We start from the raw sequence: 27,731 nt of genomic DNA, 5'->3' as shown, positions 1-27,731 counted from the left end.
ACACATTTTTTTTGCTCTATAATAAAGATGTTTGAGAGCCAGAAATTCAGCAGCTGCAGTAATAGATGGAAGAGAACTTACTATAACTAGCAGACAATCTAATCCCAAATTTGAATTTTTCTTTCTTTCAAAAGCATAATTAAATACTAGGAGCTGAAATAAATCTATTTAATACACCCTGAATCATTTCATGCCGGTATAAAGCAAAATTCAAGGGACTGAGATCAAAACAGAACCTTTGCCTGCATCAACCAAAACTGACAGCAGCACTATTAAGAAAAGCACCACAGTAAAGCAAAGTAATAGTCTTAATTTACTGCTGAATCTTTCAGTTCTGTTTCCTTCCCTTGCCTTCCTTGGAAAGCACATGTTTTATTTATGATTACAGGAACTTATCCCTGAAGGGCACGTCTCACCAAGCTGATCTTTTAGGGGACAAAGTAAATTTAAGATGAACTTGGTCTGCTTCAAATTGCCAGAATGTTATTTGAGCCCATGAATTTCTATCAGGTTCTCTGAGTCAGTTGCTGTGTCTGGGTTATCGAGGAAGGAGCAGGCTCTGCTGCTGGGATTAAGAATGGTTTGCTTTCACTCAATACTTCCTTTCACCATCAAAGACTCCTTGCAAACCTAATAACAGACTCCAGAGAGACAGGAAAAGCTCCCTTTACTGATAAACTAAGCCAAAGCTCTGCAAAAAAAAAGGAAAAAAAGCTGAGCAAAAGGAGTTAAAAATCCATCCACTTGTCTTTGTCCCATTTCATCCTACACAGGATTTCAAGGGACAGATCATTATCAATGGTACCAAACACACTTCAGAACAACAAACAAAAAATAACACAGCACCACGCACGCCTCTAACTCCAGCACTCCTTGTTCCTTATTCAGCTGACCTAAAACCCTTTCTAGGTTATCCCAGACTCCTTGGAACTGGACAGCTTAGGAATGTCAGGCTTGAATTATCCACCCACCCACACACAGCACATTCCTGCTCCACCCCTGGAGATCACACAGGATCCTTCTCCTCACCCCAGCTTGCACGTTTCCAACGGGAGCAGCGGACATGGTCTCTTGAGCAAGCTCAGGCTTATATTTAGCTCCAAAGTACAGATTTGACAAGTGTTTATATTTAGATGGAGAGTCAATAAGCTCCACTGGAGGCTGAACATTTGATTTAATTGGTACCCTTTGCACCTACTGTAGCAGGATTCTCCAATCAGCACGGGCCAGACCTGAACAAATGTTACGAGGTTTTAACTTTTGTCCCGCAGCAAAGAGATGGATATGAAGGAAGGATGACAAGGATGACAGTGTATTGCTCAGTACATCAGTTTGTTTGTCTCCTGCCTCCAGCAGATGAAAGGGATCTTACCCTTGCCTGATGAGTAAGTAGCTCAAGGGAGAAAAAAAAAAAAGAAAAGCCAAGGATTAGTCCTATGAAACTGCCCTTTCTGGAGCTAATCAAATCTTATTTGCACTAATTTGATCCTTATTAGACTTTTCAAGGAAGATTTTCCCCGGGCCATCTAAAAAAATTTCTTTTCTCATTCTCATGCTGTTTGGAGGATGAGAACACATTTACATACAAAAAGCAAATGATCCCCAGATTTTGCAGCAACCCTGAGATGCTGTTTGCACAGAAAATCCTCTGAAAGCAAAGACACCAGGACTGAGAACCTGCTGTTGCCCTAAGTGCAAATTTTTGTTTAGCTCTTCCTTTGAGTGTTTGTTCATCCCATTAGAAAACTCTAACCACTTGCAAAGAATTGAAGTCCCTGCCAGGACAATGCTGAGTCAAATGCTTCACTAAACAAAGCAATTCTCTAAGTACTCTTCCAGATATTTGCATCAGACTTTACCTCCAGCTTTCTCAGCTTTATCACACAGCTTTAAGTTCTGCCAGCTCTATCAGAGGTAAATCAACACTCGAGTGTCACAAAACAGCCCAGAATGACAAAATGGAAATCAAAAGCTACAAGAAGTTTGTTATGGTTTGTTATGAGAGCCCAAATTTTCCCACATTATACAGCTCTGAGAGGTCTGATCTGTGAAGCTGAAAGATGACAGCTCATCCTAGCTCCAACTTCTCATCTCAGGACAGGGCACAAATACTTGTGGAATAAGGGATAACACAAGTAAAGAAAATATTCCAAGCATGAAGAATCAACTAAAGCTCAGCTCTCTGTATTTGAAGGATGAACAGAGGAAAAAGTGCTTCAGATCTTGGAATATATTCCGGATAAAATAACATCTCTCCTGCCCTGCTGCCCAACTCCCAGTGTGGAGAGAAGCAGGTGAAAATTAGAAAAGAAAAAAACATCACAACACAATAACACTGTTTCTCAACAGCAGAGATATTGTTGGAAACCCACAGAGTGCTGGGCATTAATTAAACACTGCTTGTTAATCAGGCATGGATAAAAAGCAGCTGTTCTGCAATAAGGGCATAGAAATGTTGGGAGATTGTGGTGTTTGTGAGGGTCCCCAGGACAAGGTGAAGAGATGAATCTGACTCCATATTCTTAGAAGGTTGATTTATTATATTATGATAATATATTATATTAAAAAATGCTATACTAAAACTACACTAAAGAAAAAGGAGACATCAGAAGGGCTTAACAAGAATGAACAATAAAAACCCGTGACTGACTCAGAGAGTCTGACACAACTGGCTGTGATTGGTCAGGAAGTTAAAACAATTCACGTGTTTGGATAAACAACCCCCAGACCACATTCCAGAGCAGCAAAACATGGAGGAGCTGAGGCTTCTCATCTTCCCAGGAGAAGAAATCCTGGCAAAGGGATTTTTCAGAAAATATGACAGTGACAGGAGACATTTCTTCTCTTCCTCAAAGTGATACCAAGGCTGGCATCAGATCAGGTCAGCCATGGCTTTGTCCAGCTGAACCCTGAAAGCCAAGGATGGAGTTTCTGCCATTCCCAGGGACAGCCTGCTTCAATAGAAAATACCAAAAATTCCCCAAACAAACCTCCCAAGCAGCAACTTGAAGGACAAGGGTGTTGACCTTTTTCACCCTTTTAAATCAACTGTAGGGGTGCAGTGTTATTTTCACTCCCAGCAACAACTTCAGAGGTTCTCAGGAGATGTAACTGCAGCTTGTAGCTGCTGCAAAGGTTAATGCCAATGCAACAAACAGAGCAAGCCCACAGAGCACTGAGTTTCTTCAGGTTCCTCAGCTCTGAGTGACTGCTAGGAGACAGAGGAGAGGTTTGAAAGCTCTCAGCAGCATTTTGTATCATGCACAGGAGGACAATTCAGAGATTTACAGGCAATTTACAGAGATTTCTACAGACTGAATTCAAGCATCCCACTGGTACTGGCTTGCACACACACACAGTGAATGGTGGAGGCAGATCAGCCCAAAACAGGCCAGAGCAAACACCTGGATGGACCCACAGAGACCCTAAACCACCCTCTCTAAAATGAACAAGTCACAGCTCAGGGCAGACTCAGTGCAGTTCTTGTATCTCTCTTAGCCATCACACCTGGGGCAGGGAAACATCATTTAGTTAATGAAGATGTGAGGTTTGGCAGCATGGACTGAGGAAAACAGACATGAGGGTTGCTCCTGTTCCTGCCCCTGCTGAAGGCAGGTTTGGGAGTGTGCCCCATCCTCCTTGCCACTCTCGCCCTCTCACACCCCAGTGGAGGGGATGTTTTCTCTATCTAGACATTGTCTCCCATTCTCCAGCTGGAATCTCCAGGCATTTCCATAAAACAACTACAACAGAACATCCCCACAATTCCATGAAAAAAGCACCGTTCCATGAAAAGCACTGGATATTTTTCCTTCAAGAAGTTACGGTACCACACAAAGTGCAAACTTCTTTTTCCTTCTTTTTTTCCCCTCTCCTAAAACGAACATTTCTTAGGCTTTGAAGCATGAAATAAGCAAGGCCCATAGAGAATGGTATTTTTAGCCTCCGGGATCACATGATGTGCCAATGGATTCTGTCAGGATCATCAGTCTTGCAAATTTAAATTGATTGAAGTAATAAGAGTGCTTGGCAAACATACCAAGCTGAAATATATGAAAGGCCAAAACTTCTAATCAGACAGCATGAAGTAAATGTAGTTCTCTATAACACTTCTAAACAATTCATATTTGCTGGAAAAAAAAGCTTGCTGTGTTAGAAAATTATAAAGAGTTTTTTGTCTTTTTTTTTCAATTCTTTCATAACCATTTAATTTTTTTTTGTCATCACTCTGTCCTTTCTGTCCAAGTGTTTGTACAAACCAGTCTGATCCGCATTAAGAACTAATTAATTCAATATCAAAGAATAATTTCTTCAACAAACAAACAGCTGGATCCTTGCAGTTATCCTTGCATTATTCTTATCCTGGATGGATGTGCAATGCAGTATGCAAAACAGACAAAAATGTATGATGAAATACTCTTACAAGGCTGGATTTAGACTGATCAAAGGCAGAACAGCCAAATATAAAATTAAGAATTTCTCATCTTTGGTGTGGTTTTACTGTTTTGGGTTTTTTTATTCACTGTGATCAGACTTTAGTGTAAACCCCAATGGACAGAGATTTTCCATTCCCATGGCCAGACATCCATCACCATTCCAACTTCAGCTGAAGGCCCACACCTCGTGAGCATCCCTCCTACAAACACTGGAGAGGTTTAAGGGCAAGAAAAGCTGAAGTAAACAAGGATAACAGGAAAATTTTTATTGGTCAAGGTCAATGAAGTTAAAAATTAAAATTATGCCAACTTGCATTGTCTTGCAGGATTTTAGGTTTCTGATTTAATGATTTTGTGCTCTGGGATGAGATGCATTGACTGAAACACAAGATGTGTTTAGGAAGAAACAAGCAACACATGCCAAGTTCTCTCAATTGCACCAGGACAAATCCCCAACAATTCCATTAAAATCTGTGGGTTTTCACTGGGTAAAACCAAGGGAAAGATCTCCAATAATTGCCACTGTTATTCATGAATTACAGTGCAAAGATAACCAGAATTTCTCATGAAGGCTGGTACCTTTTTATATTTAGAATATGAAATCAAAACTTCATTCAGAGATAGAGTCTCAACTAAATCACATAACTATGGTCAAAAGTAAGTGATGAAGGAGGGTGAGTTATGGTCAAGCTCTGCTTGACTGCAGGAACACACCAAGGATGAGGTGCTAGAACAAGCCTGGACACTAGGAAACAGTTTGCATTTAATCACTCGACTAAAAATAATCGTCCTCTCTTTCCCATTGATTATCTGTAAATATTCACTTTGAGCTTGCAGTGACTTCCCCCAGAGCAGGAATTGACCAATTTCTGTCCAAGCATGGGAGGCTGGAGCTAAGCATGGTGTCCAAGTTCACAGCAAGCTTCAGGCAGAAAATTTCGTGTTCCCTTACTAAGATCCAGAGACTGAATCCAACCACACCCAGAGATTTTCCAGGGATTTCTCACAGCTTCAAGAAAAACTCACTGCTGTACCATGGTTTTAATATGTTTGCATTAAAATTATATTACAATGTGTGTCTTGGTTTACCTAGCAAATGTTAGACTTTATAATAATGGGTATTTGTATATAAGGTAATACAAAAATAAAAGGAGATCAGATTAACCTTAATTGTCCCTTCTGGCCTTAAAAACATCAATCAGTCACAAGGATGATGTGGAACACTTTAGGAACACTTACACAGACCCAGCTGATCCAGCTGCCAGACAAACCCAGACAAGGAATCCTGACCAGGCAAGAGCTCCCTGGATCAAACATCACTGGAATCTAAGTATGGCACTGGTGGCAGCAGAACCCAGCAGCTCTGGAGGTTCTTGCTGGGAAAATTCCAGTCCAGGCAGGATTCTTTTTCACTGCTGTAGGTGAGCACCAAAAGTGGTAAAGGCTGAACAGAGCTTACACCAAAGGCATTTTTAATTTTTACTTTCCTCATCTTGGCACATCACAAAGCTCGGATGTGAAGGAGACATCTGGAGCCAAACTACCAGAGAAGATAATTACTTGAGAGGTGGTTCCAAGGTAGAGCTGTCATCATGAAAATTCAGAAAGGCCTCAGAGGTTCAGTGATAACTACAAGGCTCATTTCAGGAGTTATCAAAACTTCTTTTCCCACATGCTTTCCAAGCAGACACACTTGGAAATCTGGATGCATTAGACCTGCATGAATTAGATCAGACAGACAAGCAGGGAAATCTCATGGAGGAGAAAATGTAGAGCTTGCTTTTATTTAGATATTTATCATGTTTTCTTTAATGTGTGTCAGATTAATGAGGAGTAAAATCATTAACAGAAGATTCCACAGAGCTGGAAGAATGCAAAATACACTTCATTTCTCCTACTAGCCACCCCAGGAGATTCATCTGCAAGTTCTCAAGAATTCAAGAATTCACAGAATGGTTTGGGTTGGAAGGGACTTTAAAGATGATCTTGCTTCAGTCCCCCTGCCAAGGGCAGGGACACCTTCCACTATCCCAGGTTGCTCCAAGGCCCATCCAAACCCAGCCTGGAACACTTCCAGGGATGGGGCAGCCACAGCTTCTCTGGGCAACATGTGCCTCAGCACTTTCTGAGTAAATAATTTCTTCCTAAAATCTAATCCAAATCTTTCCTGTCTTAGTTTAAAACCATACCACCTTGCCCTGAACAGATAGCAAATGATATTTTTGTTCAAAGCCAATTTGAACTCCAAGTTCCCACAAAGCACTCTAAAAGTGATCTCTGTTTCTGAAGTGTTTGTGTATCCCAAGGCTCTGATCCCTTACATCAGTGTGAACCTGAAATAAATTCCCATGCTGTAAAGGAGTTATTCATAAGCAGCTACTTCAGACTGATCCCAAGCTCACAAATGGCCACATTTCCCAGCCTGGAGGAGAAGGTGACAGCTTAACAAGGCAATAGTAAAAAAAGCATTTTCAACTTGGGCAAACTCTGTGTATCCTGCATCTAAAAACTAACCTGACTGTCCACAGGAGCTTATGTGTCAGATGCTCAAAATCTGTGCTATAAATAGACTCCAGCAGTCTTCTGAAAAGCACCGAGACATGAGAATTGTCAAACACAGACAGAGCACCTAAATATTCAGTGATCTAATTTTGATCTCACAGAAGGCATACACTGGTGTAATGCTGTATTTTTTTTTAACTGAGAGAGGATTCATCTAGACACAAGATTACTAACCTATATTTATTTCTATTTTTAATCCTTGTGGTTAATTATTTATGTTACATGGCATGTTTAAGATAAGAACATATTGCTGCTCTAGAAAAAAAACTAATAGAATAGGCTTTCCTGCTTTCTCAGATAAAAGAAAATAACAAAGATACAATCCTCTCTAATTTCACACAACAGTCCTGTCTTCCTGTGATCACTAAATTAACAGTGCTGCAATCACTTTGAAATAGTATATAACATTTAAAGTTATTAGTCAGCTGTTTGCTTTTCTACAAAGAACTCAACACACTCCACAAAGCAGCAGACAAAACCTGAGCACACCCAAGTGATCTGCTCTCCCAGCTTGAATCTTTTTATTCTGCAAGTTGGATCTGCAGAAATGGCCATTGAACAGGGCAAAAGAAACAAACACAGGCTGCAAACAAATACAGGCCAAGATCAAAATCAACTCACTTTCTGCACCAGCAAGTGCAGTCAATTAGCAAGCAGATTCAAACAAGACAAAATGCAGCAGAGGGGAAAAAATAGACCAAGGGCTACTTCTGCAGCCCTGACACCAGGCAACATTGCCATTCCTTTCAGTGGTTTTGCCTGAGTCAGAAATCCAGCTCTAGAACCTGACCAACAGCTGAATATCCAACCTACAGACAGCTCTGCCAGAATCAGAGCCTCTCTCTAAATCATGTAGCAGACAGTAGGACTCTGCTTTTCATCAGCTTCTTCTCCATCTCCCAAGACACCAAAGTCACAAAGGGTTTGTCACCAACATGCAAAACTCAAGCTTTGGGACTTAAAAAAAAATAGATGGTTCTAGGGAAGACAGAAGTCAGCAGGAAGTTTATTTGGGGCAGCTTCTCCACACCATGCAAAATGAGAGTGTGGCACAGAGGAGTCCTGATCCCCCTTTGAGTTGTGCAAGGATTTTGAAGCTTAAACCCAAGTTAGGCCACCAAGAATGCAGCATTTCAGTTACAAATAACTAAGGGGGAAAAAATACTTAAAATATTAATGAGTCACACTAACAAGAGACACATTGATGATTATGAGCTTAAAAAATAATCCTCATGAATTTCAGAAAGAAATGTGATGATGGCCTATGCAGCTGGGGCTTGGGATGTGGCAAAGGATGAAGAGTTCAGCTTGTTGGGTCCTTTCCCTGGGTGGCCACAGGGATACACTTCCTTCTAGACACCATTTCTAGGTAGATCTGCCCTCAGCCTGATCTAAGCTACCCCCAGGAGTCAGTGCTCCCTGTTCTTGTCCTTTACAGACTAATCACAGATCATTCAGAATTTTCAGACATGGGCTAGGGGTTAGTTTTGAATTCCAGCCCCTTCACTGTTCAGACCTCCCATGGACACAGCGGCAGCTCTTGGTCCAACTCAGCAGCATTTTCATGCAGTGATGAAGTGGGAGATGTTTGGCTGGTGGGCCATCTTCTGTTGAATGTATATTCTTGAATTCCCAAGGCTACAGGCCAAAAGGGAGTAGGCAAAATGGCCTGGATTAGACAATCTCAAACAATCTCCTGAACACTCACAATACTACACAGCACTTCTTTATCAGGACCATTAAATACATCTTCTTCTGGTATTTAAACAGCTTCTCCTTCCTGATTCCTTTTGTCTCCTGTAATTTGTTGTGTAGGTGAATTTCTCAACCTGTGCCAAGGTCGGGGTAGTGTTTACAACGCATTTAAATCTAACTCCAAAAGTACCTGAGCCTTTGCTTGCCATACACCACATCTAACAATGTCACCATCTGCGAGCAATATGCTGACATGACTTCACTTCCTAAGCACTGGCAAAATGCTGGGAAGAAAGATAACAAACTTGCAAAGATCATTTCAAAGTCACTGATAACTTGGCCAAAAAATCTTGTCTCATTATCTGCCCAGCTCTTGCCTTGATCTCCTCATAAATGAAAGGGAAAAGCATAACTTTATCTTAACATATATGTTTTTAATTCTTAATGGAGCAATGAAATATTGGATCTTTAATGTGCCTCTGCAGCCACTGTTCTGTGGAGCAGTAAATCCTGAGGAGTAATGAGGTGGCACCAAACCAAGGCCTGTCTGGAGCTCCGGGATGAATTTCACATCAACAATTTGGTCCAGTACAAAAGCACCCATCTCAGTTTTGGGAAATCAATGGAATTTTTAAACTTAGCTTAAAAATGTTACAGGGATCTTCACAGGAACAAAGAAGTGGTTTGGAAATGACCTGAAATACCATATTGTTCCAACCTCCCACCATGGGCAGGGACACCTTCCACTAGAGCAGGTTGCCAAAATATCTTTGACAATGCTAGGCTGGAGAAAGAAATTGGAAAAGAGTGGAAAAATACAAACTTGAATAGAAAATAAACAGGAGCAGTCAGATGTAACCAGCAGCCCATGTCCTCTGTTCCCATCAAAATACCAGACCAAATAACCAAGGAGGATACATGAAAAGGAAACCAGGAAAACTGCCACTCAGAGCTTCCTTGAGACTAAATCCCATCAGAGTAATGTCATTTCTCTCCACGACAGAATAACAGGTTGGTGAATAGTCAAGGGCAGGAGACATTACAGATCTTGATGCCAGGACAGCTTCTGACACTGCCCAGCATGACAGGACAGGGAAACAATTTAACCAGGAGGAAAAAAAGTGCTCAGGAGCCAACCCTGGGCTGGCCATCAGTGGGTCCCTGTCAGGCAAAATGGTTTTTAACTGAGGGTACTTTTAGATTTGTTATTTCCATAATAGGGAGCTCATTAGTTAAAGTTATATTAAAGAAAGCTCTAAGTACATTAAAGAAAGAAGTGGAATGATTTTAACAACATGGAGAAATCACCTGGATAAAGAATTATTTGCAAAAGTGAAAGGTTACTCCCACCTAAGTGGAGATTCAGCTGTACAGACACAGTTCAGGGAACAACTGCAGTTTTCTAGAAGAGGACTGGGAGTTTACAGGAAACCCCAAACTGAAGCTGCATCACCTTTTACACAGTTGCCAAAAATTCAGACACAGAAATGAGATTTACAATCCATTGTACATCAAGGACATGAAGTAATTCTTCTCTGCAAGGCTGCACAGGTGAGATCTCAACTGAAGGAAGACCTGGGTCCAATTTGAGGAATGAAATTTCAAGTAAGGTGATGGTTACTGCAGAGACTTCAGAAGATAAAGACACGAAGCAAGTTTCCAGAAAGAATGACTACACAGAATGAGTGGAAGAATTTTGGGGTTTTTTAGTAAAGATGAAGGAAAACAAGAAAAAAAGGTTCTGAGATCTGTAAGATATTGCTGCAGAGGAGGAGACCAGTCACAAGGTACTAGGACAAGAACTGGGTCTGAACTAGAGCAAGATTTAATCACGAGAAAACCACAATGAATGAAGCACTGGAACAGAGTGCCTGGAAGGTGGGCAATCCCCACCACAGATGTTTTCAGGATGGATTAGACATGTGTCCACTGGAATGATCCAGGTGACCCTGTCCACTAAGACACAAGTTATTCCTCCACACCTCTGCCAGCTCTGCAATCTGCTTACCAGATGATCACCGCTCACACCACAGAGCTCACCAATGAGCACCAATTTTTGTAAAAGTGGCCAAATCCCAAACACTGTAGACAGTCAAAACTCCCGACTCTGGAACCTGCATTGATGGCGAAAATATCAAAGAACCAAGTCAGGTTCTGCCACTTTTCACCGTGTAATTTCACTGGAGGGACAAATCATTATGCAGCCTGGGTAACATCCCACTTGAGAAGGGAGATCAGGGCAGACTGACTCACAATTTGGATGCCTGTCCATGATTTTGCCAAGATTCAGGACAGCCTTTGTGGCTTCACACTTGCATCTGATCTCCCCAATTACTTTAAAATGTTCTGCCGTAATAGAATAATCCATAATAATTATGGAAGGTCAGGGAACAAGCAGGCATAAATATTCTGTTAGCTCCTCCTGATACTTCATGATGGGGAGCTTTGTTAATGTGTCTGGGACACGTCCCCCAGCCCACTCCAGAAATGCCAAGGCTCCCTGGGGGATGGCACTTCCCTGGGGGAAGGGATTCACAGCTTTCCAATGTCTCTTCAAAAAGATAAAGATGGTGACTGTCCAAGAAGTCAGAGGGAATTGGAAAACTTTCCTCCAAAATCAAATGGAGGCACACATAGCATTAAAAATAGGTGCTGAGGCAGTAGGATTAAGGCATCCTTTCACCAGCCTTGAGGCAAAGGTTAAACTTGGTCTGGATTTGGACCAAAGGCTGCATTCCAAATTATTCCAGCTCTGAGCAGCTCCTTGCTCACACAGCTCCAAGCTGCTGGATATAATATTAGCTCATATACTGCTCCTGATGTAGTGAAGATTATGGGCTCTGCTCTGCTTTAACTTCACTTATCCAGTGGGGATAAAGTTTGAATGAAATGTCCCCATGGCCAAAATCCCCAAAATTGAAGAGGAAAGTTTCAGAACTTTCTCTGCTCATCTCACAAGTCCATGCCAGCAAATTCATGGGCTGGTTGCCCTTTTCCTTGGATCCACTCCAGGCACATGACATCTTACTTCCTCTGTTGCTTTCACTTTTATATTCTGATGGAGCAGATGCCTTTGCATCTCCACCCCCTGAAGATCTTTCAGAGAGAAAAGGGATAAACTTCTGGTACTTTGTCTGGTACTTCCCATTATCAGCACATTTATAAAGAGTATACAGAGTGTGAATAAGTTGCCAGTTATGTCTGTAACCATCAAACTCAAAAGATCATCAAATAATTTATGAAAATCTATAAAGTCATCTAGTGATATGCTCCCCATCACCTGTTTATATTTCTGTATTTATAATAAGATTAATCAACCAGACTAATTTTACATTTAATTATTGCTTTGCTCAGAAATGGAGTGATGAACATTTCTCTCTTGGATAATTAATTCCCCTGGTTTTGACACCCTTCTCTGCCACATTACAAACGGTAAGTCACATATGATCCCAATTAACATCCAACCTTTAGCACTTTACCATCATCTCGGTGTCAGCCACTTCTTTGCACCTATGCTTATGAAAGCAAAACTGAATTTTGGATTTCATCTCCAGAGCAGAGCTGTCCCATCCAGCAGCATTACATAAACGAGATTCACACCAGTGGGAAGAGCCTAATAGATTTTGTAGGTCAGTGCTTCTGGCAGATGTTTCTCTAAAGACTCCTTGGAGTTCAAGGGAAAAAGACTTTCAACTAGATTTTCGAAGGCACAGTCCAGTAAAATTAATAAACAGTGGGGAAAACACAGGAAAGGGAAAGACCTCGATTGATTTGAAAATGTTTCGGAAATTCGGGGCACGCGAGGACAAAATAAAAAATATTCCACAGAGAACAACTCAAAAATAAAAATAGCAGCTGTGGCTAAGAACAGCTCTTCAAAGGGATGTCAGACTTCACAATACTTGGTGCAGCAGCAGGGACTAAAAAGGCTTCGCGTTGTCGCCACATGGTGATATTAGAAACTTGCATTCATTTTGGGGAAAATAAATAAATAACAACAACACATAGAGCAGAATAATAAAATGCAGTCATGGGATGGGTGCTTTAAATCCTATTTTTAAACCCCTAGGGCATGTTTCCTTGTTCAGTGCAGTCGCCACAATGTCAAACTCTAATTTGCAACACAGGTCACAAATGTCACAACTGGCAACACAATGGATGGCATAAGTGGTAAAAACAATTCTTAAGGGCTTAGCCTTTAAAATAAACAGAACTGGTGGCATTTCTTTATTGCTTGTTTTAAACCTCATCATTACACTGAACATTAAATTCATCAACAAACTTTTACACCTTATATGAGGCCTCTTAAACACAATGTTTTCTTTCCCTGGGCTCTGAAATGTCTGCAGAAGCCATCCCTAACCTGCAGGAGAAAGAGGGAGAAGCTTTTCCTTCTCTGGGCACCATAACATACTTGTGAGCCTAATAACATCCCTGCAAAGTAGATAAAATATTAAATATTATCATTACATTACACCAGCAAAGAAATAAGGGGCCCATAGTCAGCCACCAGTTTTCTACAAGTACAAAACTGACCTTGGATTTATTATTTCAAATAAGAGGAGATGATCATCATGAATATTTGATAACATTTTCTGTAACCATAATAAAGCAACTCCATTCTCTACATTTTTTAAAACTGCCAAGTGTTCACAACCATCGCCTGCGTTGCTCTACAGATCTAGATCTTTACCAATAGCTGTGGTTCTGCAAAGTAATCTTTCATTCATTGAATTTCACACCAAAACCTGAAACTGTCCTGTGGCATCATTTTATGTTTTTTTCATTGCATCACCTCAAAGTCCCAAACAAAGGCAGGTGTACCCTGTGAGGCTCCTGGCATCCCACTACTGCCTGAGGAAGCAGCCAAAGAGTCCAAAGGCAATTTCTCTCCTCCCAGGATAGTATCTTATCTCAGTGCTGGAGGGAATTATGAAATAAAATATGTGTTAGCTACACAGGATGTTTATTCACAGTTAACAGGCCAACATTTTGTTCTCTTTCCCCTCCCCTCTCTCCACAAAATCAGGGGGTGGGAAGGACCTGCCTCCAAGATTTCATGGGAATCATCCTCAGTCCTCAGCAGAAGAGCCACACCCAAAGAGCCAGCAGCAACAGAGAAAAGAAATCCTAGAACAGCAAAATGGACAAAGCCACATCCCTACAAACTCATGGAAGAAAGAGCCATCAAAAGCTACTAAAATAGACAAGCACCAAGAACTTCCCAAAGCACAGCTCAATGGTGGATGGAAACACACCAGGAACCTCCATTATTCTCTTCCTTGCACATCTCCTGTTGGTCACTGCCTGAAGTTGGATGTTAACTAGATGTGTCTTTGATAAGATCCCCAAAAATGGTATGCAGCACATCTCATCTCCAGGAAGGAGGTAATCCTACAGCTTTCCCAGTGTGGGAGAACCAAGAGTCCCCCATTTCTAGCTGTGTTTTTATAAGGTCCATCAGGGCTTCATGCCTTTTGTGCTCTCTGATTCCTGGTAATTTTACTTGGATTTGGCCAACAGATTCAAAAATTAGATGGAAAGGGGGTAGGAAGGAGAGATGGTGTTCACATAAGCCTTGTTTCCTTAAGAAACCAGGTTAAAACAACCAACAGCTGAGGAGTTACAAGACGTTCTGTAATCTGCTTTTAAAACACCCCGGAACGAGGCGCAAAGTCCTAACAGGGCATACGAGGATGTGTTTGACAAGGAGCAAGTGCTCCCATTAAGGAAAACAACATCATCCTCAAAAAAATGATTCTGTGATAAAAGAGAGACCCAGTAGCAACTCCAAAGAGAAGGAAAAAATTCCAGCAAACCCGCAGGAGCCTGCTCGGTCACAGACCTACCAGAAGGCACAGGACAATTCTTGCCTTCCTAAATCATCCCTTTCACTCTCCTGCAGACCTTAACAGACTGCTAGAAAAATACCATGAATTATAGAGTATGAATGATGTCAAAGCCTGTTCTCAGAGGAAGGCTGGAACAGCAATCATGTATTCTTCAGTTTGGGAATACACAGACACCATTTTTGCTCATAGCCTATAAAGAAAAAAAAAGGCTCTGCACATCAAAGGCACCAAATACATTTATTTTCAGATCATCCCTTCCACCAGCCCAGTCTAACACCACAGATAGGGAGAGAAGGGAGGCTGGTAGGAAGAAAAGGAAAATCAGGACCATGGAGAGTGGCTTAAGTCGCCTAAATACACAGGGAAAGCATAAATACAGCAGGAGACCCAGTGTCTACCCAGCCAGTTCAAACTGCACTGTGCAATTCCAGCTGGCTTTCAGAGACACCTGAACATGACAGAGGATGGCTGTAACCCTCAAATGAAGTCCTATGGATCTTGTCTTTGTGTGCAAGGAGGATATTTGGCAACTCAGGCTGCTCTAAACTACAGTTTCTGTCCACAGTACCAAGTAGGGAAACAAAAACTTGGGGATCATGAACAGAATGAGATTTCTTGCTTTAGGCAGCCCCACACCATCCATCATCCACAGGGAGGACGTGAAGGACAACAGTCATTAAAGCACCAGAGGATTCTCCTGCCCTAAGGTGATAATTTTCCAGGTGTCACATTGTTTCACCATGCAAAGGAAGAAAAAAGACATTGAAAATTATCAGAACCTTGATGTTGTTCTCCAAAGCCAGAAAATCTTGTTTAAAAGGGCTTAAGTTTTGTCTGCAACTAAACCAAAACCACCCTCAGCTGTGAACATCCCACATCTGGGAGCAGCCTTGGAACTGAAGTAAATCTGAACCCAGCCAACTGAGTTCCTGTTCCTACAGAAAACCTGAGATTCCAGCTAAAATAAGAGACCAAAGCCAACATCTGTTATTAATGTGCAAAACAACAGTGACAGGTTTCTTCTACCCTCCATTCCCCTACAGAGGGCAAATCTGGGAGCTGCACCACCCACTTTTCTTTGCCTTCTTAAAGCAATAAACTATAATGAATCTCTTATGTCCACAAAGTGCTACAAAACTTCACTAAACTGCACAATTATTTTATACCAATAACAATTAAGGTGCACATTTTCAAGGCACTGCCTCTAAAAGTCAGGCACGCAAAATCTGACAGCACTGCAGCTTCACACTCACTCTCCAGTGATAATTCCAGGTCTGCCCACAAGCCTTTGGCTCTCAGAGGAGTCACTGCTGTACCTGTGCACTGTGTGAATGTCTAAGTTTAAGGAAGTTCTCTTGATTCTGCCCAAATGCAGACACCTTTTCTTCTGGCTGCCTTCTCTGAACCCACAGCTGGGGTCGCCTGTCTCCACCAGGATGCTTAAAACAGTTTCTCTGAATTCACTTCGAAGCAGAAGTGCACAAAAACACTGCACAGACCCCAGCTAGAAATAGAGTTGCCCTAACTTGATCTAATTAACCTCCTTTCCAGCACTGAAACAAGCAGGATGCCTTGGAAAACCCAGTTAAGCATCCTCCTCAGCACTTTCTCCTGCTGCAGAGCATTTGTGAAGGGTGAAGAACAACTCCTGACTCTTGGAACAACCAGTCAGGGCTGCATCCCAGAGCAGATGGACATAGGAATTTGTATTCCTGGACACACAGTTCCATGAGGAGGTCAGAGGATAGCTGTGCACTCCCCTGCACACTGAGATCAGCCCAGTGCTCCCTGCTTTCTGGAGCACAAGCACAGCCAAGCCCGTGCCTGCTGCCACAGGGCCCCCCAAGAAGAGGGACAGAAGGCAGGGCTTGTAGGGATGAATCACCTCGACAGGACACATATGGCTTGGCACACCAACAACAGCTCAGCTCAGTCTTTCAGCTGAAAAATGCCTTTTGTTCCTTCCTCCAAGGCTTGTTTTCCAATGCATGGGAAATGTGGCACTTCTTTAGTTACATTTCAGACCTTGATTCTTTTTCCTCAGCAGAAATGTTCTTGAAATGTTTTGTGTTCTTATCTAATTCCTCACTTTTTTTTTTTTTTGCCCCATTCCATCGTACCCTGGAAAGAAGAAAAAACTGATAGGAAATTGGAAAACATCAAATATGTCCCTGGTAAATGCTAAGTTCAATCATTTTCCACCTGGTCTTTGTGTTAGCAGCCCCACTGAGTACTGAGCATTGGGCAAAAGCTTTTTCACACCCAGAACCAACCCTCCTCAGGTAGAAGTCCAAACAATGGTACAGAAACACCACAGAAAGTTCACCTTCCTTCTATCCATGCTGTCAGCACTGAAGAATTTCCTCTGGTGAAGCACTTTGAAGCATCCCACTTGCACACAAGCTGCTACAAATCCTAGCCCCTGTAACGTATCACACAACAGGTTATTTCTGGCACTGCAGAGAAAAACCCCAATCTGCACCCACACAATTCCAGGGCTGCACACTCCACGTGCCAAGATTCATCTAAGAAAAGATTTTAAAGCTCCAGGATTCAGATAGGTAAAAGAAAAGGGTTGCAATGACTGCACTTGTCCCCTGCTTTGTAACAACTCTGCCGTCTCACTTCATGATGCAGAATATAAATCACACCACGAGGACTGATTTTCTCTCTCCTGACAGAGAACATGTGTTCCAGCCCTGTTTCATGCTTATCCTACACAGGCACAGGTCATTCCAGTGCTGTCCTTCAGGTGTATGATGCCCATTAGCTGGAAACAGTCTGCAGAATTGTCTTCCCAGGAATTGTAGGAAAAACCAGTCCCCAGCATGAAAAGTATATTTTTTCATTAAGTTGCTGACTACCCCATTAATAATAGAGGTGTGTTAGCCCTAGAAGTGCCCCAAAAGACTCAGCCTCCACTGGAAAAGGGGGAGCTGTACTGGATATTGTTTCAGCAGGAAATTGCTCAAGCAGTTCAGTGCCACAAGCAGCAAAAAGGAATAAAACTGGAAGAGTCACCCAGCTGGCCTCAAGCTACAATGTCTTTCTCATTCTGGATGGAGAGCTCACTGCCAGGACTAAAACTGGTCTGAAAGTGGATCTAGGAGACCTGTTTTAGTGGAGTTTTACTGACTCATGAGCTGCCATGCTGTGCTTGCATCTCCTTTGCTCTCCCCCCGAAACATAGTTGGAAACTTAAACAAGAATCAAAACAGGCATGGGAGCTCTTCTTGTATCAGACAAAAGAGACTGGACAGCTTTGAGACAAGGAACAGATTTCAGATTGCCAGAAACAGCAGGAAACATCATATTCCACCCTGGAGCCAAAACCTTCTCCTTTGCCCCAGGACAGGAGCAAATCATCTTCTTCTTCCTTGCCTCCACAAAAAGCACATCAGAGGCTCCTTTCTCACTCTCTCATTTACTACCCCTGATCCAGCCCAGCTGAATGCAGGAAAGGGCAAGTCCATTTTACCAAAACTATTTTCAAGGGAGGTCTAGGAAGAATCAATATGTTTTTAAAGGACTAACAGGAATGTCTTTATGTGGCAGACACACCAAATCCTGTCACTTGAGCACATCCTGCATGCCTTGGAATAAATTCACTGCTGGCACTGGAAGGGCCTGGGCTGCTCTCTTACAGCTCTGTGAAAGCCATACCCTGGGCATTAGCTCAGCAAAACCTCACAGCTCCCACCTCCCTGCAGTGAAATCTGCCACTCTGCACAGGGCCAGCCCAAACCTTTGGCCACCAGGGAGTCTCACTTCACCTCAGCACAAGAAAAACAATTTTCAGTCTCACTAAGTAAGAGCTGGTCCACTTGGTAAATAATTTAACCACTCAGTTAAGCACTTTGCTTTTTGTTCCCCCCACCCTATTCTCACATTTGCCACAAAGAGGCACTGACTTTTTTTTTTTGGAAGGAATTTTCATTATTCATTGCTGTGATCATTCAGCAGCAGGTTTATGTGAAAAAATTCCTGCCACCAATCCTTCCACAAACAGTAAGTTCACTTTCATGGGTGAATTCCCATGCAGGCAGTTGAGCAAAAGCCCATCAATTTCCAAATGTGCAGAAGAAATAATTGCAAACCTTTAGAGCCACTATTAAAAAACAGGAATGCAAGCACTGGGGGGATAAAAGTCTGCCAGAGCCATCTGCCACTTGGCAGAATCATTTTACCACATTCAACCAGGACCAAACATGCTGCTGCCTGCCTGAGTAGATGGGGAAGGCAATGTCAAGGAGACAGTGCTGGAAGGACAATCAAAATGAGGGGTATCCCTTCTGTGCACTCCAGAAGAGCTCATGGCAGGTCCAGGTCATGTCCCCCTGGTCTGTGTGCTGCAGCCACACTTTTAGGTAAAGCAAGAAAAGGAAGTGCAGCTCCATGCAGCCATGATGATGTTGAGCAAGGTTAAAGGCACCTCAGGTGAACCAGGTGAGGCAGGGAGCTGTGCCACCATCCCAGCCAACATCCAAAGGGCCAGGCAGCCAGGAAAACTTTCTGTGACAATCACAGTATCACTGAGGTTGGAAAAGACATCTGAGATCAAGTCCAGCCTGTGAGCAATCACCATCTTGTCAGCCAGACCAGAGCACTGAGTGCCACATCCAGCTGCTCCTTGAATAAATAACTTCATCACCCCCATGGGCAGCCCATCCCATTGCTTAACAACCCTTTCCATGAAGAAATTCCTCCTGATGTCCAACCTGAACCTCCCTTGGTGCAGCTTCAAGCAATTTCCTCTCATCCTGTCCCTTGTTCCTTGGGAGCAGAGTCTGTCCCCCCTCAGCTGCATCCTCCTGTCAGGGAGTTCTGAGAATGAGAAGTTTCCCCCTGAGCCTCCTTTTATCCAGGCCAAGTCCCCCAAGCTTTCTCCGCCACTCTTTGTATGACTTTTTCTTTACACCCTTGTCCCCCAAGCTTTCTCAGCCACTCTTTGTATGACTTATTCTTTACACCCTTCCCCAGCTCTGTTCCCTTCTCTGGACATGCTCCAGCCCCTCAATGTCCTTCTTGTCATGAGAGTCCCAGAACCGGACACAGCACTCGAGGTGTGGCCTCAGCAGTGCCCAGCACAGGGAATGGTCACTGCCCTGGTCCTGCTGGACACTCTACTGCTGACCCAGGCCAGGTGCCATCAGCCTCTTGTCCACCTGGGCACACCTGGGCTCATGTCCAGCCTCTGTTATCAGCACCAGTTCCTCTTCCAGCTTTCCAAACACTCTGCCCCAGCCTGTAGCTCTGCATGGGGTTGTTGTGGCCAAAGTGCAAGACCTGGCAACTGGTCTTCCTGAAACTCACACAATTCTCCTCAGTCCATGGATCCAGCCTGGCCAGATCCCCCTGCAGAGCCCTCCTGCCCTCCACCACATCCACACTCCCACAGAGCTCGGTGTCATCCACAAACTTATTCAAGGGACGCTGGACCCTTCAACCAGATCATCAATAAAGTTATTAAACTGAAGGGACACTGGACCCCTCAACCAGGTCATCAATAAAGTTATTAAACTGAAGGGACACTGGACCCCTCAACCAGGTCATCAATAAAGTTATTACACTGAAGGGACACTGGACTCCTCAACCAGATCATCAATAAAGTTATTAAACTGAAGGGACACTCAACCCCTCAACCACATCATCAATAAAGTTATTAAACTGAAGGAACACTGGACTCCTCAACCACATCATCAATAAAGTTATTACACTGAAGGGACACTGGACTCCTCAACCACATCATCAATAAAGTTATTGTTGGGCCCAACACTGAGCCCTGGGATCACCACTGGTCACCCCAGAATGAGCACAGAAGGGCAGAGGAACTCAAAAGCAGGCAGAGAGCACATGTAGAAAGGTACCAAGTTATAGAGAGCACGTCCTCCACCTTTAGCACCGGGCCAGCTACAGCACCAGGCTTGCTGTGCAGTCACCAGTGGAGTCAGAGATCACTCCATCAAACTTATGGCTTGTTCTGAACAACCTCTGGCAAATGAGCATCACTCCCCCCATCTTATTGTCTCAATTTTCCCTGCCAAATAGGGGTAATTTTTCTCAAAATCTTGGCAGATGTCTTTATGAGGCATCTTTAGAGCTTGGGAAATAATTCTTATTTAAATACATAAGACTGTGTAAGATTTTTGGCCGTTACTCTCAACCTTCTGCTAATTTCCAGCCTTAATTTATTCATGGCCTGTTCCTACCATTTGCCTGTGTGCCAACATGCAATTTCAGTTTAAATAACTCTTCTTTCCTACATTTCCTTGTTCATCCTCCCAAGATGTGTTTGGAGCAGCAGCCCTGTTCCCATCCTGCCGTGGGAAGGCCCAGCTCTATCATCTCCCCTTGCAAGGATGTGCTCCTCACTGCCCTGCTCATCACGGTGTCCTTCCCAATTTGGCTTCATCCCTCCTGCCCATAGATGCCCAGAGCTGTGTCCATGCCCAGTTTCACAGCTGAGCTCCTCAGGGATTTGCTCCCAAGGGGATGAATCAGCCCCTGAGGGAAGGGCTGAAGCAGTTTCCTCTCCTCCCAGGTGATCCCAGGAGAACCCTCAAGTTACACAACAAATGATGTCCCCAGGGGAGGGGAAGGTCCCATATTCCAGCTACCAGTGCAAGGCTGCCAGGCCATCTCCTTCCAGCACAAACAGAGACCCACACAGAGCCTGGCCCTATTCCACTGAAGAAAACAAACCTGGTCTTGCCAATATTAGTCAGCAAAGGAGTATTTATAAAATCTATTTTGCTGAAAGAAATTACTTCGTAAGTTACTGCTACCAGAGCTGATGTACAGCCATACTTTTTTTATCACCCAAACAGAGAGACAAGCCTGTGAGAAAAAGCAACTATGACAGGATTGTATCCTATGCCATGATACTCACTTGTGTCCCAGAATTGGAGAGGGGAAATTGTTAAATTGAAAGTTTGCAATCCAGCCCTCATTGCTGCATACCCTCCCAGGGCACAGCCCTCCTATGGAAAATTCCTGTCCAGTGGGGAAAGGGAAGGCTTTGAAATAAAGCTCATTCCAGGCTAGCCTTGCATCTGGAGTCCCTGCAGCCCAAATGGTACCAGTGACACAGGGACACTGCCACAAGTGGTACAAGCCAACACAGCCCCAAGGCTCCAACTCACACAGAGATTCAGGCACTGCTTCCTCCCTCCCAGACCCCTCAAACTCAGCTCAACAAAACCAGCCTCATCCAGCAGAAATTTCAAAGCACCTTTCCTGGAGTTCCCCTTTCCCAACCTCCCACTGCACCTGACTGAGGTCTCTGGGAACTGCTGGAGGAGCAGCTGGGAGCCTCCAATGAACAGAGGGAGACTTTGTTCCTCTGGCTGGAAGCGACAAGGCACCAGGAGGGCAGGGTGCTCAGTAAGCACAGAGATGATCTGGGTTTGCCATGTGATTTGTACTGCAGCAGAGCTGCTGGCACAGCTGCTGTGATAACCAGGAGAAAATTCTCTCCAGTGTTTCAGGGGTAGCTTTTCCCTCCACAGCCTTTTCCTCCACACAGGGAGCAAGGAGACCGATGCTGGCTCAGCATGCCTTAATCCCAGCCTTATTAAGGCAAAGCAATTAAGCAGGGACTTAACTTTGAACGCATTCTCAAAGCCCCGTGGCTTAGAGCAAGCTCAGACTTAAGTAGGTGCTTAAGCTCAGACTGCTGACTTGAGGCTGAACTTGCCAAATTAAACCACAGACCTTTGCTAGAGCTGTTCTGCAGGGGAGCAGGAACACACACAGCTTGCTCCTGACAGCGACTGTGCTCATGGCAAGGACAGGTTCAGCATCTCCCCAAGCACTGCTAAGGTCACACAGGGCTTTCCAGCTCCCTGGCAGACACCAGCAGAGGCACGGTCACCCAGTGTCCCACTGTGAGCCCAATGTCACCCAGTGTCCCACTGTGAGCCCAATGTCACCCAGTGTCCCACTGTGAGCCCAATGTCACAGCCCAGCTGCTGTACAGCCTCGTGACAGCACCTTCTGCTCCCAGCAGCTTACACAACTCCATGGTTCCAGGTCAGGCCTGAAGGACAGGAAAAGGGGAGATACAATCAGCAGGAGATAATTTTCCAAAAGTCCAGCAAGTGCCTGAAGGAGATGGGTGTTCATAACCTGCAGGGGTGGGAATCAAAGCCTCCAGCCACAAGTTAAGAGAAGTTCTCCAAGCAGGGTGAAAAGGAGAAGTTGATGGCCCACATGAGGAACTGCTGCATTTTCAGTAGAGTTGTGATGTGCTCGTCCAGGCCTGAGAAAGCAGAGCATCCTGCAAGACATCAGGCTTTGTGGATAGTGGGAAGGCTCCATCAGAAAGACAACACAGGCAGAAACTTGATTTGGCGAAGCTGATGAAGATCAGAGATGAGAAACTTTGACTGGAGCAGTTTTAATTCAGCTGAAGGCACAGAAGAGGTGTTAGGACAGAGAGGAACTTTGTAGTGTGAAAGTAAAAAAGGTTTCAGTACTGAGATGAACAGCAGATGGGGTGGCAGTTGGAAAAAAATGGGGGGGAAAGGAAAGAAAAACAAAAAAACAAAACTCAAAACCCCAAAAAAACAAACCCCATACATACTCTTGACCCTGGAGACACCAAAGTGATTGTATTCCCAGCAGAAAGTCAGAGAAGAATGAGAAATCACAGCAAAGGTCAGGAGAGGGAACAGAGTCTCCCACTGTTTGTGTAGATGATAAAGTTGCATCAGACCAAATGAAATTGCACACATGGAAATGTGGAGACAAGGGGAGCTCACATGGGAGCACCACCTGCAGCCCCAGGTCAGAGGATGGAGCGTCTGATCTACAACAGCACCATGCCCTGGAAATGATGAACTCCAAAGACATTGGCTGGAAGAGAGACACAGCCCCCCTCCCTTCCCACAAAAGCCAGATACCTCATACAGAGTCTGAACATTTAAAATGCAGGAAGTGAGGGATCAAGCCATGAATCCCAAGGCACAAATTGACTGGGATCAGGAAGAGCCCTTTCCATCTCAGCACAAAGTGGAGGAGGGGGGGAAATTGTATCTTTTTCTTAAGAGGCAGGATATAGGATTTTTCAATAGTCATAGATGTAAATACCAGACCAAAATACATTTATTCTGCTCATTCAGATGATTTACAGAGAAATATAATAGATATTTTCCTTCTCTAGCAACATTTTTAAAGGATAGATAAAATTATAAAAGTGCCTGACTTAAAATTAATAAAAGAATCATCACATGCACACCCCAAGTCTGAAGTAGGTTAATGCACTCAAATATGGATGATGAGGCACAAGTCACTAGAAAATGCTGCAGTTCTTTGTGATAACAGCTCTTTAACACCACAGTGCTTTAACTTTGGATTTCATGGCTATTTGTGAGCAGCCTCAACCTTCCCACACAGAAACCATGGCATGATCTCCTGTTGGACCATGGAACAGAAGCCAATGCACTCAAGCAGGGATGCAAATCACCAGCACATTTCACAGAGCCTTGGGCTTTCCTTGTCATCTTCCAGGTACTTCCCAAGAGTGAACAGAGCAGCAGCCACCCACTGCTACCTTCAGCTTCCCTCAGTGCATCCTTCTATCCCTGCTGGGCACTGCAGCCTGGGCACAAAGAGGAGCCTCAATGAAGGTGGTGACCATCAGCAGGCTGTCACCACCCAAATCATGTCCCCCTGTCCACATGGTGCCTGGGCAGCTCTCTGCTCAGAAGCAGAGAGCACAAAGCCATCCTGGAGACAACAGCTCATCCTCAGGCAGGCTCCAGAGCCAGGCAGGACAAAGGTGACAGCACAAGCAGGTGAGTGCACGTGCAGTGACAGCAAAAGGGCCCCTCTGGCACTGGGGAGGGTGTGGACACAACCTGCCTGGAATTCTGAGCATGCTGAGTGCCACCAGCATTGCCCACCTGAACTAAAACTGAGTTTGGATAGTGGTGACAAAATAAACTGAGATTATCAAATCCATTCATAATTAGGGCTGCAAACTGCCCACCTTGCATGTTTACAGTGCTGCATCTGTGTGAACAATTAGCCACAAGAACTCTCAGTCAACAGAACTTTAGAGCAGCATTTCTCAAAGGCAATCAGTTGGCCAAGACACAGGAACAGAGTAAGAACTCCAAGCCAGGACCTCCAAGAGTGAGTCTTGCTGAGTGCCAGGGGATGTATGTTCATGATGCCTGGTTTTACCTTGGGTAAGGCCAGAACATCTTTGTAGGGGCATTCATAAACTCAAACCACACAGCCACGAGGAGAAAGCAGTCATCTGCCAACTGCAAGCACTCCAAAAATCACGATGATGCTTCCAAAACTTAAGAGATTGCTTTAAAAAGCACTCACAACTTAGAAGGGGTTCATGTATTTCATTTACCCAAAGGCATTGAAGTATTGGAATACCTCTGATTTACACACTTGCAGATTTCCTCTTTAAACATGACAACCACAAATTTTGCTTATTTTCTTCAAACAGCAAAACACGAGCTACTGATCATTTTGTTTTGCCTCAGCACCCAGCCAGAAAGGCACAAAAGGCCAAGAGACCTGCAGTGAAATCCCAAAAGTCAGCACTTCTGAAAGCCTTGGCCTCTCCTGGCATGCTTTTTCTGGTTTTTAAGCAGATGCAGTTTGTAGCATCTGCAGAACCTGGTCTAAGAGAGCTTTTCTCTGCCCAGGCAACACTCAGCTGCCGTTCCCACTGCACCACACAGAGCAGCACTTGGACTGACAACACTGGATTCAGATCTATAACTTGATACAGAGCGGGAGTGTTGCTGCAGACTGAAAAATTGCATTCTGCCACCCAAGCAAACTTGCAGCAAACTGTTAAGCCAGAATCCTCACCCTTCTCTGGTAAATCACACTGTAGAGATACTCTGGAGCCACTACAGAATTTGGGACACAGGTCTCACCTGGCTCAGACTTAACTAGTCCCTGGGCTAATATTTAGCCATACCTCCAGATTGTTTAGAGCTTCTTCCCCACTCCTCTGACTGCAGAGAAACCAAGTGACCTCACCAAATAAATGCCCATAACACCTGTCATGCTGTTAGCATGCCACAAATAACAGATGGAGAAAACCACTGGGCTTGACTTGGATTTTTCAGCTGATTATTGCACAGAGGAATTTTTATTTATTAAGTGGCTCCAATGCATGGCTTTCCTCCACCATAAAAAACCCACAGATGTGTTTTTCTGATATTAGCAGTTTATTAATAGTGTTTTGGTTTATTATTGCATTGGAGCTGGAGAATACTGCACTGGCTGCTCTGGAAAGCTGAGTATTCCAAGGGGAATATGCAGAACAAAGTCTGTTCCTTGGTGCTCACTTCACCCAAGTGGGCTCCTTGCCTTTCCTTTATTTTGGCCCTCAATTCCTCTTCTGTTCATTAACCTATGGCACGTTACAGTTTTGCCAACTGCAAAGCAACTACTAATACAATAAAACCGGACTGCACACATTTCCTTGGTGGTAAAAATGAATGATTTCTTTCATTAGGCAAACTTTCCCCATCAAGCAGAGTGCTGGGACTGCCAGAATTCCAGAGAAACCCACTCAGGCTCTCCCAGCTGCTCGAAACCTGCTGCTCCTAATTAAAAACTTCAAAAAAAAAAGAAAAAAAAACTAGGGAATTTCTGCAAGGACCACCTGCTTTATTTTCCGCTTCTTCGCTGAAGGGAAATAAATAAACAGAAAGCACTCCAAAGAAAGGAAAGACCCCGAACCAAAACCAAGCCCCAAAACCACAAGTGTCTGGCATTAAAGCACGAAGGAACACCCCATGGTCGGTAACTCCCCACTTTTCTGGAAAAATCTCACTCCTTTCGAGAGGAAGATGAATAATTCAGGAGCCGAAGCGCCCTCCCGGGGGGACCCACCGGGACCGAAACTTTCCCGGTGCGGCGGGCGCGGAGCAGGCGGAGAGCGAACCCCCCCAGCCCGGCGGGGATGAGGGTGGGAGGGGTGGAAATGAAAAACAAACCCCAAAACGCCAGCCCTGAGAGGCTGGGAGCCGCGAAGTTCCGCGGCCAAGCGCCGCCGCCCCCGTCTCCAGCCGCAGAGCCGCCGCGTCCCCTCGGGGCACAGCGGGCACCCCGCGCCCTGTGCCCCCCACTCACCCCGAGGGATGGGGCAGCACTTAGGGGGGGCATGGCACCCTCAGGGCTCTGCCGACACACACACACACCCCTAAAGGGCCGGGAGAGGCTGGAGGGAGCCTTACTTTTCTGGCTGGAGTATCCCGGGTAATATCCATAGTAGCCGGTGATGCGCAGGATCCTGTCCTCGATGGTGGCCACGCCGTTGGGTGCTGCCTTCCCATCCATAGAGGGAAGGAGCCGCGCGGGGCGGCCGGGCGGGACGGCGAGCGCAGCCGGGAGGGCAGAAGCAGCAGCAGGAGCAGGAGGAGGGGGAGGAAGGAGAGGAGGAGAGCGGCAGCAGGAGGAGGAGGAGGAGGAGGAGGGGGAGGAGGAGCGCGGCCGCCGCAGCTCGCGGTGCCGGCGGGGCGCTCGCTCTGCCTCCGCCGCCTGGTGCAGGACGGGCTCCGCAGCGCGGCCCCCGCCCTGCGCTGAGGGTGAGGATGGCAGCGAGCGGCTCCGCCGGGCCGCAGGCGGGCCGGGATGCGGGCCGGAGAGTCGGATCCTGCCCCCGGCACGCTCAGGGGTCTCTGGCGCCCCGGTTGGGTGGCTGTGGCTGTGTGAGCGCCGCTGGCACCCCGTCGTTCCCCAGAGCCTCGGGGGCTGAGCGGGCTCACCCCGGCACGGGCAGCGCTGCCCCGGGAGCTGCGGGTTGTGAGGGACAGGAGGGCGTCCTGAAGTGCTGAGGTGCTCCTGCAGGATCAGGCCCTCAGATCTGACCCCCAAGGGCTGTACACAGGTGTCAGAGGAAGGAGAGAGTCTAATTCGGACCCTGAGGGGACAAGGTTTCACCACTCCATGCTGTGCGTGTCATAGAAGGGTTTGGGTTGGGAAGGAGCTCAAAGCTCACCCAGTTCCACCCGCTGCCATGGCAGGGACACCTTCCACCAGCCCAGGTTGCTCCAAGACCTATCCCAACTAGCCTGGAACACTTCCAGGGATCCAGGGGCAGCCACAGCTTCTGTGGGCACCCTGTGCCAGGCCTCACCACCCTCACAGGGAGGAATTCCTTCCCAATATCCCGTCTAGCCCTGCCCTCTGGCAGTTTGAAGCC

The 27,731-nt window shown here is 45.0% G+C and overlaps 1 protein-coding gene across 2 annotated transcripts in view; it reads right to left on the bottom strand.

Annotated features, from left to right (window-relative positions):
• The window catches only part of SLC35F4 (solute carrier family 35 member F4), a 117,595-nt gene extending 90,713 nt beyond the window's left edge, over window positions 1-26,882 (bottom strand). The window contains exon 1 of one of the 2 annotated variants that reach the window (XM_030949750.1): window positions 26,764-26,882. In XM_030949750.1, coding sequence (XP_030805610.1) covers window positions 26,764-26,866 — 103 coding nt within the window. In that variant the 5' untranslated portion in view covers window positions 26,867-26,882. The remainder of the gene's footprint in view (window positions 1-26,763) is intronic. The other variant, XM_030949748.1, reaches the window with a different exon arrangement.
• Window positions 26,883-27,731: the final 849 nt, after the last annotated feature.

Source organism: Camarhynchus parvulus, chromosome 5, assembly GCF_901933205.1.
Source record: "Camarhynchus parvulus chromosome 5, STF_HiC, whole genome shotgun sequence".
Lineage (NCBI taxonomy): Eukaryota > Metazoa > Chordata > Aves > Passeriformes > Thraupidae > Camarhynchus > Camarhynchus parvulus.
This window is presented reverse-complemented; position numbering and strand designations above follow the sequence as displayed.